We start from the raw sequence: 14,994 nt of genomic DNA, 5'->3' as shown, positions 1-14,994 counted from the left end.
AGGGAATCTCCGGATTGACCTGGCTAGTAATCCTGTAAAGTTTGGTGACGATCGGAGCACTCCTATTTTTGAACTGTCAAACTGTCAAATACAGTTTTTATTTACTATGATGATATTCTATCGTTGGGTGTACATGGGTGTAGATAATGACCTTCGCCCACTCTAGAAGGGAATAGAAGAGAATGAATACGGAGATAAATAAATGATTTAATATATTATGAGACTTCAAATTAAAAATTTTATGATGTAAGTTTATTGTTTAAATAAAATAAAGCAAAATCTAGCCCGGCGAAGCGGGCTGGGTACGCTAGTTATTTATAAAAATATGCACATATACTTTGGGGCTAGATGGCGATGTGTGTATTGTCGTAGAATATTTATAAAAAAAATAACAAAAGCGTCACGCCAAACGCGAAAAAAAAATGGTGTGAAAGTAACATACGTATTTATAAATTTATATTTTTCATTAAATAAGTATTAAAAAAATACTTATTTAATAAATAAATAAGTAAATAATAAATAAATATACTACGACAATACACACATCGCCATCTAGCCCCAAAGTAAGCATAGCTTGTGTTATGGGTACTAAGATGACTGATGAATATTTTTATGAATAATATACATAAATACTTAGAATATACATATAAACACCCAGACACTGAAAAACATTCATGCTCATAACACAAACATTTTCCAGTTGTGGGAATCGAACCACGGCCTTGGACTCAGAAAGCAGGGTCGCTGCAAACTGCGCAAATCGGCCGTCAAATGAAAAATAAGGCACTGAATCTTTTATATTTATTACTTATTTTATTGCTCAAAATGTAGATAATCTATAAACTTCTAAGCGAGTAAACTTCGTCAACGCGTCTGTATGAAACTCCGCTGTTTCCGGAAGCACTGCACTCCGTAGATGCTGTTTATCTTTACGATGTCAACATTCGACAGAAGCTGTTCGTTTTGGCCAAGCGATCTCATTATCGAGCCGTCTGGGTCCTAGGAACAGAAAAAATCAAGTAAATTATATGAGCTTAAAAGGTAGTTTTTCGCATCTGTAGACAGACGTTTTTATAGTAGGTACACTAGCTTCTGCCCACGACTTCGTCTGCGTTGACTTAGGAATTGGGACTAAAGCTGAACGCTCGGTAACAATTTTTAATCCTACCTACTATTTGAGATATCGGTATAGAAAGTACATGTCCTTTTCCATAGCATAGGTGACATGCATACCAAATTCCAAAGCTGTCTGCCAGCGGCTTAGCTCGTAAACAATTTTTTAATTTTCCCTCGGGAACTACTTAAGGAATCGGGATAAAACCGTAGCCTATGTTCTTTTCCATGTCAAAGGCTACATGCGTGTCAAAATTCATCTAAATCCGTTCAGCCGTTTTTGCGTGATCGAGTAACAAACATACAAACTTGCACATTTATAATATTAGTAGGATTAGTAGGATAGTAGGATAGTAGGATATTCCTAGTCGCTTCCTACTATACGGGGGAAGTGGAGGGGTCACAATTGCAAGCTTAGTATATTCAGCCAGATCTCACCTGATCCTTGTAAGTGGCGACGGTGGATATCCCAATTCGCCCCACCCTCCTCCAGAACTGCCACGCGGGGTGAGTTGCGCTCGTGTAATCATAGGGGAGGTTGAGGGTGGCATCCGATCGAATCTTCTCGAAGTGATGGAGTTTGTCTGGAACAAGATACCTATTATAGAATTTAAATTACAAACCTACCCTGGCGAAGTTGTGAGCTGGGGCAATAAAAATTAAAAAATTCTGAATACGATGTTTTTGACGACCTCACTGGCGCAAGGGTAAGCGCTGTGAATTAAAGTGGGAGGTTCCGGGTTCGATTCCCGGCAGGGGATTGGGTAATTTATAATTTCCTATTTTTTCTGGTCTGGTCTGGTGGGCTTGGGCCGTGGCTAGTTAACACCCTACCGTCAAAGACGTGCAGCTAACCACACATTTGAGAACAGTATGGAGAACTCTCAGGCAAGCTGGTTTCCTCACGATGTTTTCCTTCACAGTTGAAGCAAAGAATATTTTTAATTGCTTAAAACACACATAACTTGAAAAAGTTAGAGGTGCGTGCGTGCTGGGATTCATTAATCACACAAACATTTTACAGTTGTGGGAATCGAACCCACGGCCATGGACTCAGAAAGCAGGGTCGCTGCAAACTGCGCTAATCGGCCGTCAATTTATAAATAACATATATGTTTCTTTATTCCACTACAACTTAGCCCTTAACTTTAAACTCGCTAGCAAGGTCAGAAGATAAATATTACATCCCCCGATTATATCCTCTAACAAGGAATATAACTAACGTGTCCACCTGCTAAATCACGGAATCATGGAATAGGAGAAGTTTAACCCCGTTTATTACTACACATTTATCTATTTATTTATTTATTTAGGAAAACCAACCGCTAATACATTTGTTCTTGTCCAAGTTTTTACGTTGTGAGCTAAGTGAATGTTCAGCTTATTACAAGTTTTCACAACGTTTACAAATAATTTCAAAATTAATTACATTTTGTATATAACTGCATTACAAAATAACTGTCTAATAATATTTTACTAATTAATAAGGTTGTAATGTTAAAAAATTAAATAGAATTAAAATTCAAATTCAAATTAAATTAAAAAAAAAATTAAAAAAAAAATGGCTATTATTTCCACTTGTGCGCCAGTGCTCTGAGAGTTGATAAAGGTGTGGTATGGAGGGTAGAGGTAAGGAGGATCATCTGTGTATATGAAAAAGTGTCGTCAAAATGTATTAAATTAGGATGGCGCCACATTTGCATCAAGGTAACTCTTAAAAGAAGCGCCAAACCAAATATTGTTAGAGTAGGCTTGAAAAATAAACAAGGAAGTAAGGTTATATTTACCACAATATTTTGTACAACGTAAGTTGTTGAAATTCTCAATAATTAACTACTTTAGTCGATAATGACATTAAATTTTTTAACTCGGCATACTTCAATTCATCTACGATTGCTACATTCATACCATACCCTGTGCATCCACCAGCGCCATTATGGAGGATTTTTGAACTGTTATTTAGCGCATACAACTGGACACTTTTTCAACTTTTCTCCCATATAGAGAAGATAACTTTTATCCTTTCCCTGAGAAGATAATTGTCTCCTGCCCATGCCGTGCTGTGCGTGCTGGGATTCGAACTTGGCCCCGCGAAAGGGAAGTCGAAGTCCTACTCACAGGGCTATCACCGCTTGTTTTTTTGGGCCAATTAAACCCAACGATAAACCCTCCAGAGGGTACATTACCGAATATATGTTTGGTGTGGAGTATAAGGATTGAAGAAATTATATAATGTCATATCAGAGCAATGTGATTTGTATAGTTGCGCTCTGAGTGAATTCACGAGGATCGCAATGTGGGTTATTTGTTACCCGAATAGGTAATTAAATATTATAATGTTAAGATTATGTAAAAAAATAAAAAAAAGCTACACTATCGTATTAGGTTTAAGAATTCTGTAATGATAGTGTTAGAATAAGAATATAAATAAATAAATAAATTACACCATACAGATTCTCCTGCTTTTCGTGGAGTATAGCAAATTAAGCTTAATTTTCATAATATATCATGGAGTTCCGCAAGGTAACGCCTGCTTCTATCCAATATTTAATAACGAGATAGTTGTAGTTTGAGGCTTTGAAAATATCACCTGGTCGTATATGCCGGTTGTGAACCCTCACGTATCGGTCCCTATCATGGCGGGACAGCTCGAAGTAGAAGCCCAACATCGCCATCACCATCAGGGCGGCGTGCTGCTGATGCTGTCCACCTTCGAACAGCTCTATGGCTCCAAACACCTGGTAAAGTCAAAGTCAAAATTCAAAATTAATTTAATTCGAGAAGGCCTAATTGATAAGCACTTTTGAAACGTCAAGTCAGTCTGTTTGTAGTGACTCTACCACCGGTTCGGAAGGCAGATTCCACTGAGAAGAGCCGGCAAGAAACTCAGCAGATTGCTCTTGCCTGCTTCCAAGCAGCCTTGTCGTTAAGGAATTCATCAATCGTGTAGTAACCACGATTTGTTAAATGTGTTTTGATATATTGTTTAAACTTAGGTAAAGGTAGATCTAATATTACTTTCGTTATCATGTTATAGGTAAAAGCATAAACCCATCCCCACAAAGGATTTCTGTACTTTTCACAGACGATATGGAGATATCACAAATTTATGTCCGTTTGTAGTTAGTCGACTGTTTATATCGACTTTTTGTTTATGTTTTGTTTAATAAAGATTATATTATTATAAATATATTGCGAGGCTACTGTAAGTATACCTATTTCTTTAAATTTGGTACGAAGGACTCGCGTGATATAAACTATATCGATCGCACAGCTCTTTTCTGTCAATAAGCAATATAGTAGTTGGTTGCCTGGAAGAAATCGCTATGAAGCGATCATCATGTTAACTAATCGACGTCCTCTGCTGGAATAGGTCTTTTGTAGGGAGTTCCACAATACACGGTCCAATTGGACCGTGTATTGTGGAACTCCTTGCCTCCAGTGCTTGCCTCCAGTGGCTCCCAGCGACTCGCCATTCCAGCACCTTAACACCCCAACGTCCATCGGTTCTCCGAGCTATGTGCCCCGCCCATTGCCACTTCAGCTTCGCGACTCGCTGAGCTATGTCGGTAACTCTAGTTTTTCTACGGATCTCCTTATTTCTGATTGGATCACGTAGATACTCCTATCATAGCTCTCTCCATCGTCCGCTGAGTGACTCTGAGCCTTCTTAGGAGGCCCATAGTCAGCGATCAGGTCTCAGTTCCGTAAGTCATCACTGGCAACACGCACTGTTCGAAGACTTTCGTCTTCAGGCACCGAGGGATTTTGGACGAGAAGATGTCAAGAAGAAGAGCAATAAAAGTATATTCATTCATTCATTCATTCATAGTAGGTTTACTATGACAATACAGACATCTTTCATCGACATCTAGCTCCAAATTAGGCGTAGCTAATACTATGGGTACTGAGTTGACTGATGAATATTTAAATAAATAGATATACTACGACAATACACACATCGCCATCTAGCCCCAAAGTAAGAGTAGCTTGTATTATGGGTACTAAGATGAATATTTTTATGAATAATGTACATAAATACTTATAAACACCGAGACACTGGAAAACATTCACGTTCATCACACAAACATTTTCCAGTTGTGGGAATCGAACCCACGGCCATGGACTCAGAAAGCAGGGTCGCTGCAAACTGCGCCAATCGGCCGTCAATTTATAAATAACATACATTTTTTTTTATTCCACTACGAGTTAGCCCTTAACTGCAATCTCGCTAGCAAGGTCAGAAGATAAAAATTACATCCCCCGATTATATCCCCTGACAGTCTAGGGGATATAATTAACGTGTCCACCTGCTAAATCATGGAATCATGGAATAGGAGAAGTTTACCCCCGTTTATTACTACACATTAATTGGATATTATTTCCACTTGTGCGCCAGTGCTCTGAGAGTTGATAAAGCTGTGGGAGAAGATAAATTTGCATACTTTCCCCGGGGAAATAGTTGTCTCCTGCCCATGCTAGCCGTAAAACGGTAGCGGGCTAACCTGTTAGGGAGTATGGTAGTCATACCCCTAATAGGTTTCTACGCGACATCGCACCGGAACACTAAATCGCTTAGCGGCACGTCTTTGTCGGTATGGTGGTAACTAGCGACGGCCAAAGCCTCCAGACCGGACCAGAGAAAATTCTGTAATAATAAATTCCTGTATTGCCCCTGACGGGATTCGAACCCGGGACCTCCTACTTAAATTCAAAGCGCTCACCGTTGCGCCAGGAAAGTCGTCAAAACATAAATGAATACATAAATGAAAAAATACTTGAATGGGTAGGACTTCGATTTCACTTTCAGGTAATATGCTGGAATTACGTGTAAAAATACGAATAGTGAATCAAAATTAATTCTACCAGTCGAATTATCTTAATATATATAAATCTCCTGTCCCGATGTTTGTCCGCGATGGACTCCTAAACTACTTAACCGATTTTAAATTAAATTGGCACACCGTGAGCAGTCTGGTCCAACTTAAGAGATAGGATAGCTTAGATCTTTAATTATAGTCGCAATTTTATTTTATTGCAATAAATTAATTGACAGTCGCATGTTTACTACTACACTCATTTAAGGCTAAGCGATACTGAATACTTTAAAAACAAAATAAAACGCAGACGAAGTCGCGGGCAACAGCTAGTATATTATATATACAAAAGCGGTGATAGCGCATTAGGCAGGAGCTCGAGTGCCCTTTCGGGAGGCCGAGTTCGAATCCCAGCTCGAAAACCTCTAACTTTTCTGAGTTACGTGCGTTTTAAGCGATTAAAATATCACTTGCTTCAACTGTGAAGGAAAACATCGTGAGGAAACCTGCATACATGAGAATTCTACATAATGTTCTCAAGGGTGTGTGGAGTCCACCAATCCGCACTGGACCAGCGTGGTGGACTACGGCCTTAACCCCTTCTCATTGTAGTAGGAGACCCGTGCTCTGTGGTGGCCCGGTAACGGGTTGATGTTATGACGATGATGATGACTTATAATAAACATATAAACACTGTAGCGGTTAAATCCCTACTAATATTATAAATGTGAATGTAAGTTTGTTTGTTACGCTTTCACGCAAAAACTACTTAGCCGATCCTCATGAAACTTTGTACACATATTCTTGGCAGTGTTAGAAGTAATATAGGTTACTTTTTAACCCGACATTAAGCTCGGCTCCTTTGGGAGAGTGGATGAGTGTTTGACGATTTTACACCATAACTCCGACAAATTATAATCGATTTAATTAATTAGTTTTGTACTACAGAGTTGTAGCGGTCTCCACATTACATAACTAGATGGCGCTACAAAAATCCTGCATCGCGCTAGCGAAGTGTTCACTAAGAATGCCTATTTATACAACTTCCAAAAATGAATGTTCGGTCTTACGTCACCCGGACGTGGTCTCAATCCACGGCCACGGGGACGTACGGACTAATCACCGTCCGATCAGTCCTCCAAATTCCGACGTCCGCCTAAGCCGAGGTCCAAGTCTCGAAGGAGACATCCCTAGGTAGACGTCACCCCGATATTCCCCGAGCCCTGGGGCTCAGAACCATTCATCAGGCGACGCTTCGCGCTCGCCCCGACCCCACCGGTGGCGCTGTTGAAACCCGTAAGGTTCACAGCTAATAACATTTCGAATCTACACACACACACAAAATGAATGTTCGGACCTCGGTCCCCGAGCACGATCATCCGCTGGGCTTCCTATTGTTACGGTCGAGAGTATCACCATAGCTCCCGTACAGAGTTTGCAATATGTGTTTAATTTTGCCCAAACTGTGGTTGGAGATAGAGGAAAGAACTTCTCAGCGGACAGCAGCAAATCCCTCATTTAAAGCTTAGCGATACTGAATACTTAAATTTTTTTTAGATCAACATCAAAATTTAATGCCACATCAAAAAACAAAACCAAACGCAGACGAAGTCGCGGGCAACAGCTAGTAGAGAATAAAAGGTTTTAGAAAAGTAGAAATGAATTAATTAATGAATAACATAAACATATAGTAAAATTATAAATAAAAATTTAAAAATTTTGCGGCCTTATCGCTATATAGCGATCGCTTCCGGGCAACCAAAGGCGTTAAACACAGCTCAAGAAGTAGGTGTATATAAATAAACATATATATTTGCATGTATACCTGTATATAAATATATAAATAAATAATATAATAAATAAAAATACTACGACAATACACACATCGCAATCTAGCCCCAAAGTAAGCGTAGCTTGTGTTATGGGTACTAAGATTACTGATGTTTATTTTTATGTATAATACGCATAAATACTTATAATATACAGACAGACAGACACTGTAAAACATTCATGTTCATCACACATACATTTTACAGTTGTGGGAATAGAACCCCCAGCCTTGACTCAGAAAGCAGGGTCGCTGCCCACTGCGCCAATCGGCCGTCAAAAATATATAACATATAAATATAATAAAGTATATCATGTTTCAAGTTATATCCCAGTATTTCGATACTTTTATTAGCACTCAGTCAGTTTTATGTTAAACTACCCCTAATCTGTTAATGCGCACTGGAACAATAAGTCCAATTGGCAGCACGGCTTAGTCGGTTTTTAGCAACGGCAAGGTGAAAATTCAGAAATTATGAACTCCCAAATAGCTCTGGGCATAGAACCCGGGAACTCCCACCGTGCCTAAACTACTACCACCGGTACTACATATACCAAGGTAAAGACCCATCCCCTCAGATTCCGCAAACTACTGAGTGAAAGTATAAATAAAACAAAATTACTTTGTTTTAACATTTTATTCACTTAGAACACGCAGGTATAATTATTATTATGAGGTAGACTTAGAGAGAATTATCTAATCAGGGCTGGTTTTCCAACCACCAACATACCCATACTCCAGTAGGCAGGCAGTTTTCACTTATCATATCCTCTGCAGTTTGCCAGTGGTCACTCATTATATATTCTGCAGTTTGCCAGTGGTCACTCATCATATCCTCTGCAGTTTGCCAGTGGTCACTCATTATATCGCCTGCTTTTTGTCATTTGTCACTGATCATTGTCATTTGTTATATTCTCAGCAGTTTGCCAGTGGTCAGTCATCATATCCTCTGCAGTTTTCCAGTGGTCACTCATTATATACTCTGCAGTTTGTCATTTGTCACTCATCACATCCTCTGTACTTTGTCATTTGTCACTCATCATATCCTCTGCAGTTTGTCATTTGTCACTCTTTACATTATCTGAAGTTTGCGAGTGGTCACTCATCAAATCCTCTGTAGTTTGTCATTTGTCACTCATCATGTCCTCTGCAGTGAGTTTGTTTGTCCTCACCGTTTAATCAACAAATCAACTTATTTTTTGGCATAGAGTTAGTTAAAAGAACGGAGAGTAACATAACAGTAACGTAACAGTTTTGCGCCCAGAACCACAAACGTTTCCCGCGGGATTTGTAGAGAATCATTACAAAAGCGGACTAAAATGAAGGCAACAGCTACTATAGTAATAATAATATCAAAGTAATGTCGTTTTCTTCAGACGATTGAAAAACCAGCCCTTAATCAAATATTCATTAATACACTTACTTAATAAGAGAAATATTACGTCAGTGTAAACTTGCATTGACGCTAAAATAAAGATATCCATCGATGATTCGTGTAATAGACATTAAGCATGATGAATTATTTTGAAAAAAAAAACTACCCCAAGATGTTCGGAATTATCTACTGTATCCAAAAAATATCTTATTTTTGCACAAATTAAAGGTTTTTTTGTAGATATAAAATGCATTTTTTTTTTTAAATTGGCATCAAAAACGCTTGTTGGTTGTTATAGCCGTACTCGTGACGTAATAGGCAATTAAGAGCTTTGATAAGTCCTTGTTTCTAGCTAAAAATTAATGTTTTTGGTATTGGTAACAAAAAACTTAGCAAATGATATAAATCACGAAATACTTGATATGCGCAGAGATTTTCGAAGTTCAAACGGTACAAAATTAGGTTTAAACAGAAGTGACGTCATCAGTTTGAATTCGGCGTTTCAACTGTCATGACGGATCGATAGATTTTGCAGTTTTTGTAAATTGAAATTAAATACCAATCCCACTTCGAATATACTAAAATTATACGTTTTTTATATTACATTAATCGTATATAATTAGATTAATTAAATATTTTAGCGATTCTTTGTAAACGTCATCATGCCTGTTCACTTATAGCTACTTAAAGATAATTACGTACAAAACGTTTAGATAAAGCGCACTAACTTAGCGCCATCTATTAGAATTATTCTTAAATAGATACTAAATTAATTTAAAACCCCCATTAGAAGAGCGTTTAGCATTAATGTCTTATCTAATCCACTTTAAGCAGACCTGCGCTCAGCAGTGGAACGTTAAAAGCGCTGATGACCTTCAGATTGTCACAACTAGCTCAGTTTTTTTTTTAGTTGCCAGCTTTTTGTTCGTCTCTTCTCTGGATGATTCCGAATAGAATTTTTGTGGCAGCACCAAAAGACACCACAAGCTCCTTTACACAAAATTGATGTGTGAAGATTTCGGACTATCCAGAGACTAAATTTTGTTTCTGCGATGGTCTTGGATTTTAATTTATTTCTCTGCAAGTTAGCCGGCTTAATATGTCAAGGCATTTAAATATCTCGTAAAGTAGATATTCAGGAGAAATGTTCCAGAGAGCGTAGCGTCTTTTTCTCTTGATCTTTCATTAAAAAAATCCTCTGTAGTATCACGCGCAGAACATAAAAATTATAAACTTGGAAATTTCTTTTTCGATATTTCCCACAATAGCTGCCGTCTCAACTGAAAATACATTTTTTTTAAATTACATTGTACCGGACAGTAAACTGATTATTAAAAATGATTTCGTTAATTATACTAAAGCATTGTCTTATTAAATAAACAGACACAGCAATTTTCATACACCTATAAAAGCTTGTTAGTAATATGAGTAAATAAACAGCAAAATGGTAGATCTTATAATAACTGAGCACTGAGTCATGGATAACACAACTTTTAGGCCTAAGATTTCAGTACGAAAAGAAGATTACTTCGATTTACTTTTAAAATATGAGATAATTTACAGAAAGTAATTTTTTTCTAAAAGCTATTACACTGATTCCGAGACATTTAATACTTATAGCCAGTGTTCAGCAGCAAGGAAATCGGTAAAGCTATTGACTTTTTAATGCTTAATTTGACGATGATGATGAAAAAGCTTCATAAATAAAGAACATAAAATAAATCTTACAAAGGAAATTACAAGTATATTTTAATATTTATTGGCTTACCTTTTTTACGCAAGAACTTATTTAAGAACCTCTCTTTTGCTAAATCCTTCAAAATTATTAAGTGCTAATTAAAGATCATTAACTACCTCTTCTATAGTGGCTGTATGCTCAATGATATCGCTTTTCTGTCTTTTAATTCTATGGGAAATATTGTCTATTCTCCTTATATCTGTAGACCAACGTCTAAGCAATTCCGACATCTTCCTCTCATACTCCTCTCTCAAACAGTCAGGGTTATCATCCAGCCAAGCGATTGCTGTTTTACATTCCCCAATCATGTCTGCACACTCAACCCCAGTCAAACCTTCTAGATTCTCAACCACTGATCTCTTTACATTATAAATATAAGTCTCCAACTGATTCCTCACTTCTAAGCGAAGTTTATTCTCGCTATCTTCTTCCCGAAACTTCTCAGCGTTGGATACCATCTTGCTAATCTCTTGCTGAGACATTCTGTTAACAGTATCTATGGTTATACTCTTACTGTTACCAGTGCTTTTGTCTCGGGCAGAGGCGGTCAAAATGCCATTAGTGTCGATGTCAAAAATGACATCGATTTTCGCTACTCCACGTGGGACCGGAGGAATGTTGTGAAGTTCGAAAACACCTAGCAAACGGTTGTCTTTCGTCAGAGTTCTCTCGCCCTCAAATACCTCGATGGTCATGCTACATTGATAATCTTCTAGAGTTGTAATTTCTTTGGTATTTCGGCATGGAATTGGCGTGTTGCGTTCGATTACTTTGAACATGATACCTCTAGCTGTTTCAAGACCTAATGACAATGGCACTACGTCGACAAGTAACAAATCTTTTAGTCTCGTACTGCGGTTTCCTGACAAAATGGCAGCTTGTATGGCCGCGCCGCAAGCTATAGCCTCGTCCGGATTAATAGAGTTACTAATATTCTTTCTACCAAAGTACTCGCTGAGCATTTTGTTTATCTTTGGTATTTTTGTGCATCCACCGACCAAAATCACGTCATGCACATCGCTTTTCTTCATACTAGCATCCATCAATGCTTGCTGAACGAAGTGAAGCGTGTCTTGGAACAAATCTGAGCAGAGCTGCTCGAATAAAGTGCGTTTAAGGCGTCCGGTATAATCCTCTGAATCCTTAAGAGACTCCACTTGTATCACTGCCTCCATAGCGGACGTCAGACAAGTTTTCGCTTTTTCGGCTGCGAATTTAAGTCTTCTTAAAGATCGGGCGCTTTTAACTTCTTTGCCGTGCCGTTTTTTAAAGTCCTCGACGAAGTACGCTACAATTCGGTTGTCGAAATCTTCGCCACCTAATCTTGAATTGCCAGCAGTTGCTTTAACTTCGTACACGGAGCCATCTCCTATATTTAAAATCGAAACATCGAACGTACCCCCTCCCAGATCGTAGACCAAAACGTTGCGATCTCCTTTCAAATTCTTGCTTAAACCATACGCGAGCGCAGCGGCGGTCGGTTCATTTATTATTCTAATAACTTGCAAACCAGCTATGTCTCCTGCCAGCCTGGTAGCCTGGCGTTGCGAATCGTTGAAGTAAGCTGGCACAGTTACCACAGCTTTGTCAACTTTACACCCCAGATAATCCTCCGCAATCTCCTTCATCCTGAAAAGTATCATAGCGCTTACTTCCTCGGGCGCGAAAAACCTTTTTTGGCTTTTGTAATTAACTATTATTTTTGGCTTACCGTTATCGTTAGTGACGGAAAAGGGGAAATGACGCAGGTCCATTTGCAAGCCAACGTCGTCAAAAGCCCGCCCGATCAAGCGTTTCGCGCCGAAAATCGTGTTGGTAGCATTGACAGATGCTTGGTTCTTCGCGGAGTCACCAATCAAACGTTCGCGCTGCGTGAACGCTACGTAAGACGGTGTTATTCTATTCCCGTGCTCGTTTGGTATCACTTCCACACAATTGTTACGCCATACGGCCACACAAGAACACGCGGTACCCAAATCAATGCCTATAGCCACCATTACTTATATCTTAAATAACACTAAAACCCACTAAAACGAAATTATAGTTCACGTGTACAACATTTGGGAAGATTGGAACCGTAGCGCGCTTTTATATATACCCCGCCAACCAATAGCGAACATTCTAGAGCGTGGCGACAGCCAATCGGCGATCAGAGTCCATAGACGTTTCTAGAGAGTGTTGCCAGACTACGAATTTCCATTTGCCCCAGCTTTTAGCTTTTAATACATTGAAGTACTAGACAGACTGAAACAGATTATTTCGTAATTTAAAAATTTATTTATTCAAGAGAATAATGAAATAATATTAAACATTTTTTTATAGTAATACGCTGCTATATTTTATGTAATAATATTGTAATATGGATATTATAGTTTTTATGTTTACCAATGGCATTTAGCCTTTAATAAAACTTGTTATTAACTTATTACCTATAGCTTAAACTAAGCGCACTTCGGAAGTTACTCTAAAGTACCACCAGGTGTACCAAGTACCACTAGCAATCAGTTTATATAATTTGATATTTCGAATATAATTATAGTAACCATAAGTACAAAAATAATATTTAATAGCTCTCAACTTTTAATAATAATTATTGTTTACGTGCTCTTAGTTTCTCGGAAACAACTTGAATAAAAACACGATATATTATTTTACGCAAAAAATTGTATACGGGTACAAGAATAAAAGAAGGGGGTAGACTCCAAGTACAGCTAGGACCAGTTTTTACCATTAGTTTATGCAATTTATAGTTATTTTGTGCGTTACTAATAATATATTTAATTTTATTGGGGGTAATTTTGAAGGCTTTTAGGGGTATCAATGTAGTTAAGTTTAGTTTTCAAAGTATTCAATAATTTAATAAATATGTATTTTAAAATGTGAACCGTTAATTATTCTCTTATTTATAGTAATACAGAGGTAGAAGTAATATTTTTAATTCTATAATTAAAATTTACAATTCTTTTATTTAACATTTGCAATACTTTTATTCTTAAATAGCATCCTTCCAAAATTACGATCTTGTGAACTTACATTTTTACGCAGTTCAAACTATTACCCCATGTGTCGGTAAGAGTTAGCTATATGGCAACCCACAATAGAAATCAGGACATGCGTCACAGACAATGACAGTTGTAGGCTAACTCTTTTTAGCAAACAGGATGAAAATATATCTATCTCTTTCACCTTATTTCTTATTCAATTCAATACGACTTATAAGACGTCGGCCCATTTTACGTAAACTGAGATAATAATAATTGTGAAATGAATTATTATGAATATTGTAAACACAAATAGTTTTATTTAGAATTCACGTGATTTCTAGAAATAGATTTAAATATTGTTGTCCACAATGTAATTATTGAAAAGTTATTAAGATACCTTTTTTTCTTTGTTTTTATTTTATTTTGCAATTAGTTGGTACGTAAAATGGTTCTCTGACCGTCCTTTTCAATTCATTTTTTTTCTCATAAATAAGTAGTTTTTTTTTAATCGAAAATGCGCCATTCAAAAATCAAATTCAAAATTCATTTATTTCAAATAGGCCTAATATAAGCACTTTTGAAACGTCAAGTCTGTCTGTTTGTAGTGATTCTACCGTCTGTCTGTCTCATTAATTGTTGAAAGCTGTAATAGCCTAGTGCCAGTGGCTAGGGCTTCGGCTCCCTTTGGGGGCACCGAGTTCGATTCCCGGCACGCACCTCTAACGGTGTTATGTGCGTTTTAATTTAAGCAATTCAAATTAAAGATTTCTTTATTCATGTAGGCCTATCACAGACACTTATGAAGTGTTCTTACAGATGTTTATATAATTGTAAGGGGATGGTGATAACTTCGATCGCCAACTTAAACCTCAACCTACGAGGGCTCCAAACACGGCCTGGTCTAAGAAGGGCCCACAACAAACTTAGGCGGGATTTTTTTTTTGTTATCACCATCTCACTATGAATATTAAGCTATGAAGTTAGAGCAATTCACCCCCAAGCTTTTTTATGGTTAAAGTAATCCTTAACATTATAATAGGATTTTTCTGTGAGCTTACGTTTTATATAAATTTGAACTTATTGAGACACATCTCTGTTTGTATAAAACATTTGTTATAAAATTAAAAATACAATTACCC

At 37.5% G+C, this 14,994-nt stretch overlaps 2 protein-coding genes across 3 annotated transcripts in view; both read right to left on the bottom strand.

The window, feature by feature from the left end:
- Positions 1-823: 823 nt before the first annotated feature.
- The window catches only part of LOC120635561, a 35,130-nt gene continuing 20,959 nt past the window's right edge, over positions 824-14,994 (bottom strand). The window contains exons 10-12 of the mRNA XM_039906575.1: positions 3,704-3,851; positions 1,552-1,697; positions 824-999 (exon numbers count right to left, since the gene is read on the bottom strand). Coding sequence (XP_039762509.1) covers positions 865-999; positions 1,552-1,697; positions 3,704-3,851 — 429 coding nt within the window. The 3' untranslated portion in view covers positions 824-864. The remainder of the gene's footprint in view (positions 1,000-1,551; positions 1,698-3,703; positions 3,852-14,994) is intronic.
- Positions 9,427-12,908, bottom strand: LOC120635662 (heat shock protein 68-like). Of its 2 annotated transcripts, XM_039906743.1 has the most exons (3): positions 12,583-12,655; positions 10,902-12,500; positions 9,427-10,413 (listed from the first exon to the last, which is right to left on the bottom strand). In XM_039906743.1, the coding sequence occupies exon 2, from the start codon at positions 12,497-12,499 to the stop codon at positions 10,970-10,972; it is 1,530 nt and encodes a 509-aa protein (XP_039762677.1). In that variant the 5' UTR covers position 12,500; positions 12,583-12,655; the 3' UTR covers positions 9,427-10,413; positions 10,902-10,969. The 2 variants fall into 2 exon arrangements, with proteins under 2 accessions (XP_039762677.1, XP_039762676.1); XM_039906742.1 differs by having other exon boundaries at positions 10,902-12,908.

This window comes from Pararge aegeria, chromosome 27 (assembly GCF_905163445.1).
Source record: "Pararge aegeria chromosome 27, ilParAegt1.1, whole genome shotgun sequence".
NCBI lineage: Eukaryota > Metazoa > Arthropoda > Insecta > Lepidoptera > Nymphalidae > Pararge > Pararge aegeria.
The sequence above is the reverse complement of the archived record's forward strand: the minus strand, read 5'-3'. Positions and strand labels throughout refer to the sequence as shown.

Coding starts and splice junctions, on each gene's coding strand:
- LOC120635662 (XM_039906742.1), bottom strand. CDS start 12,868: ATGGTGGCTATAGGCATTGATTTGGGTACCGCGTGTTCTTGTGTGGCC.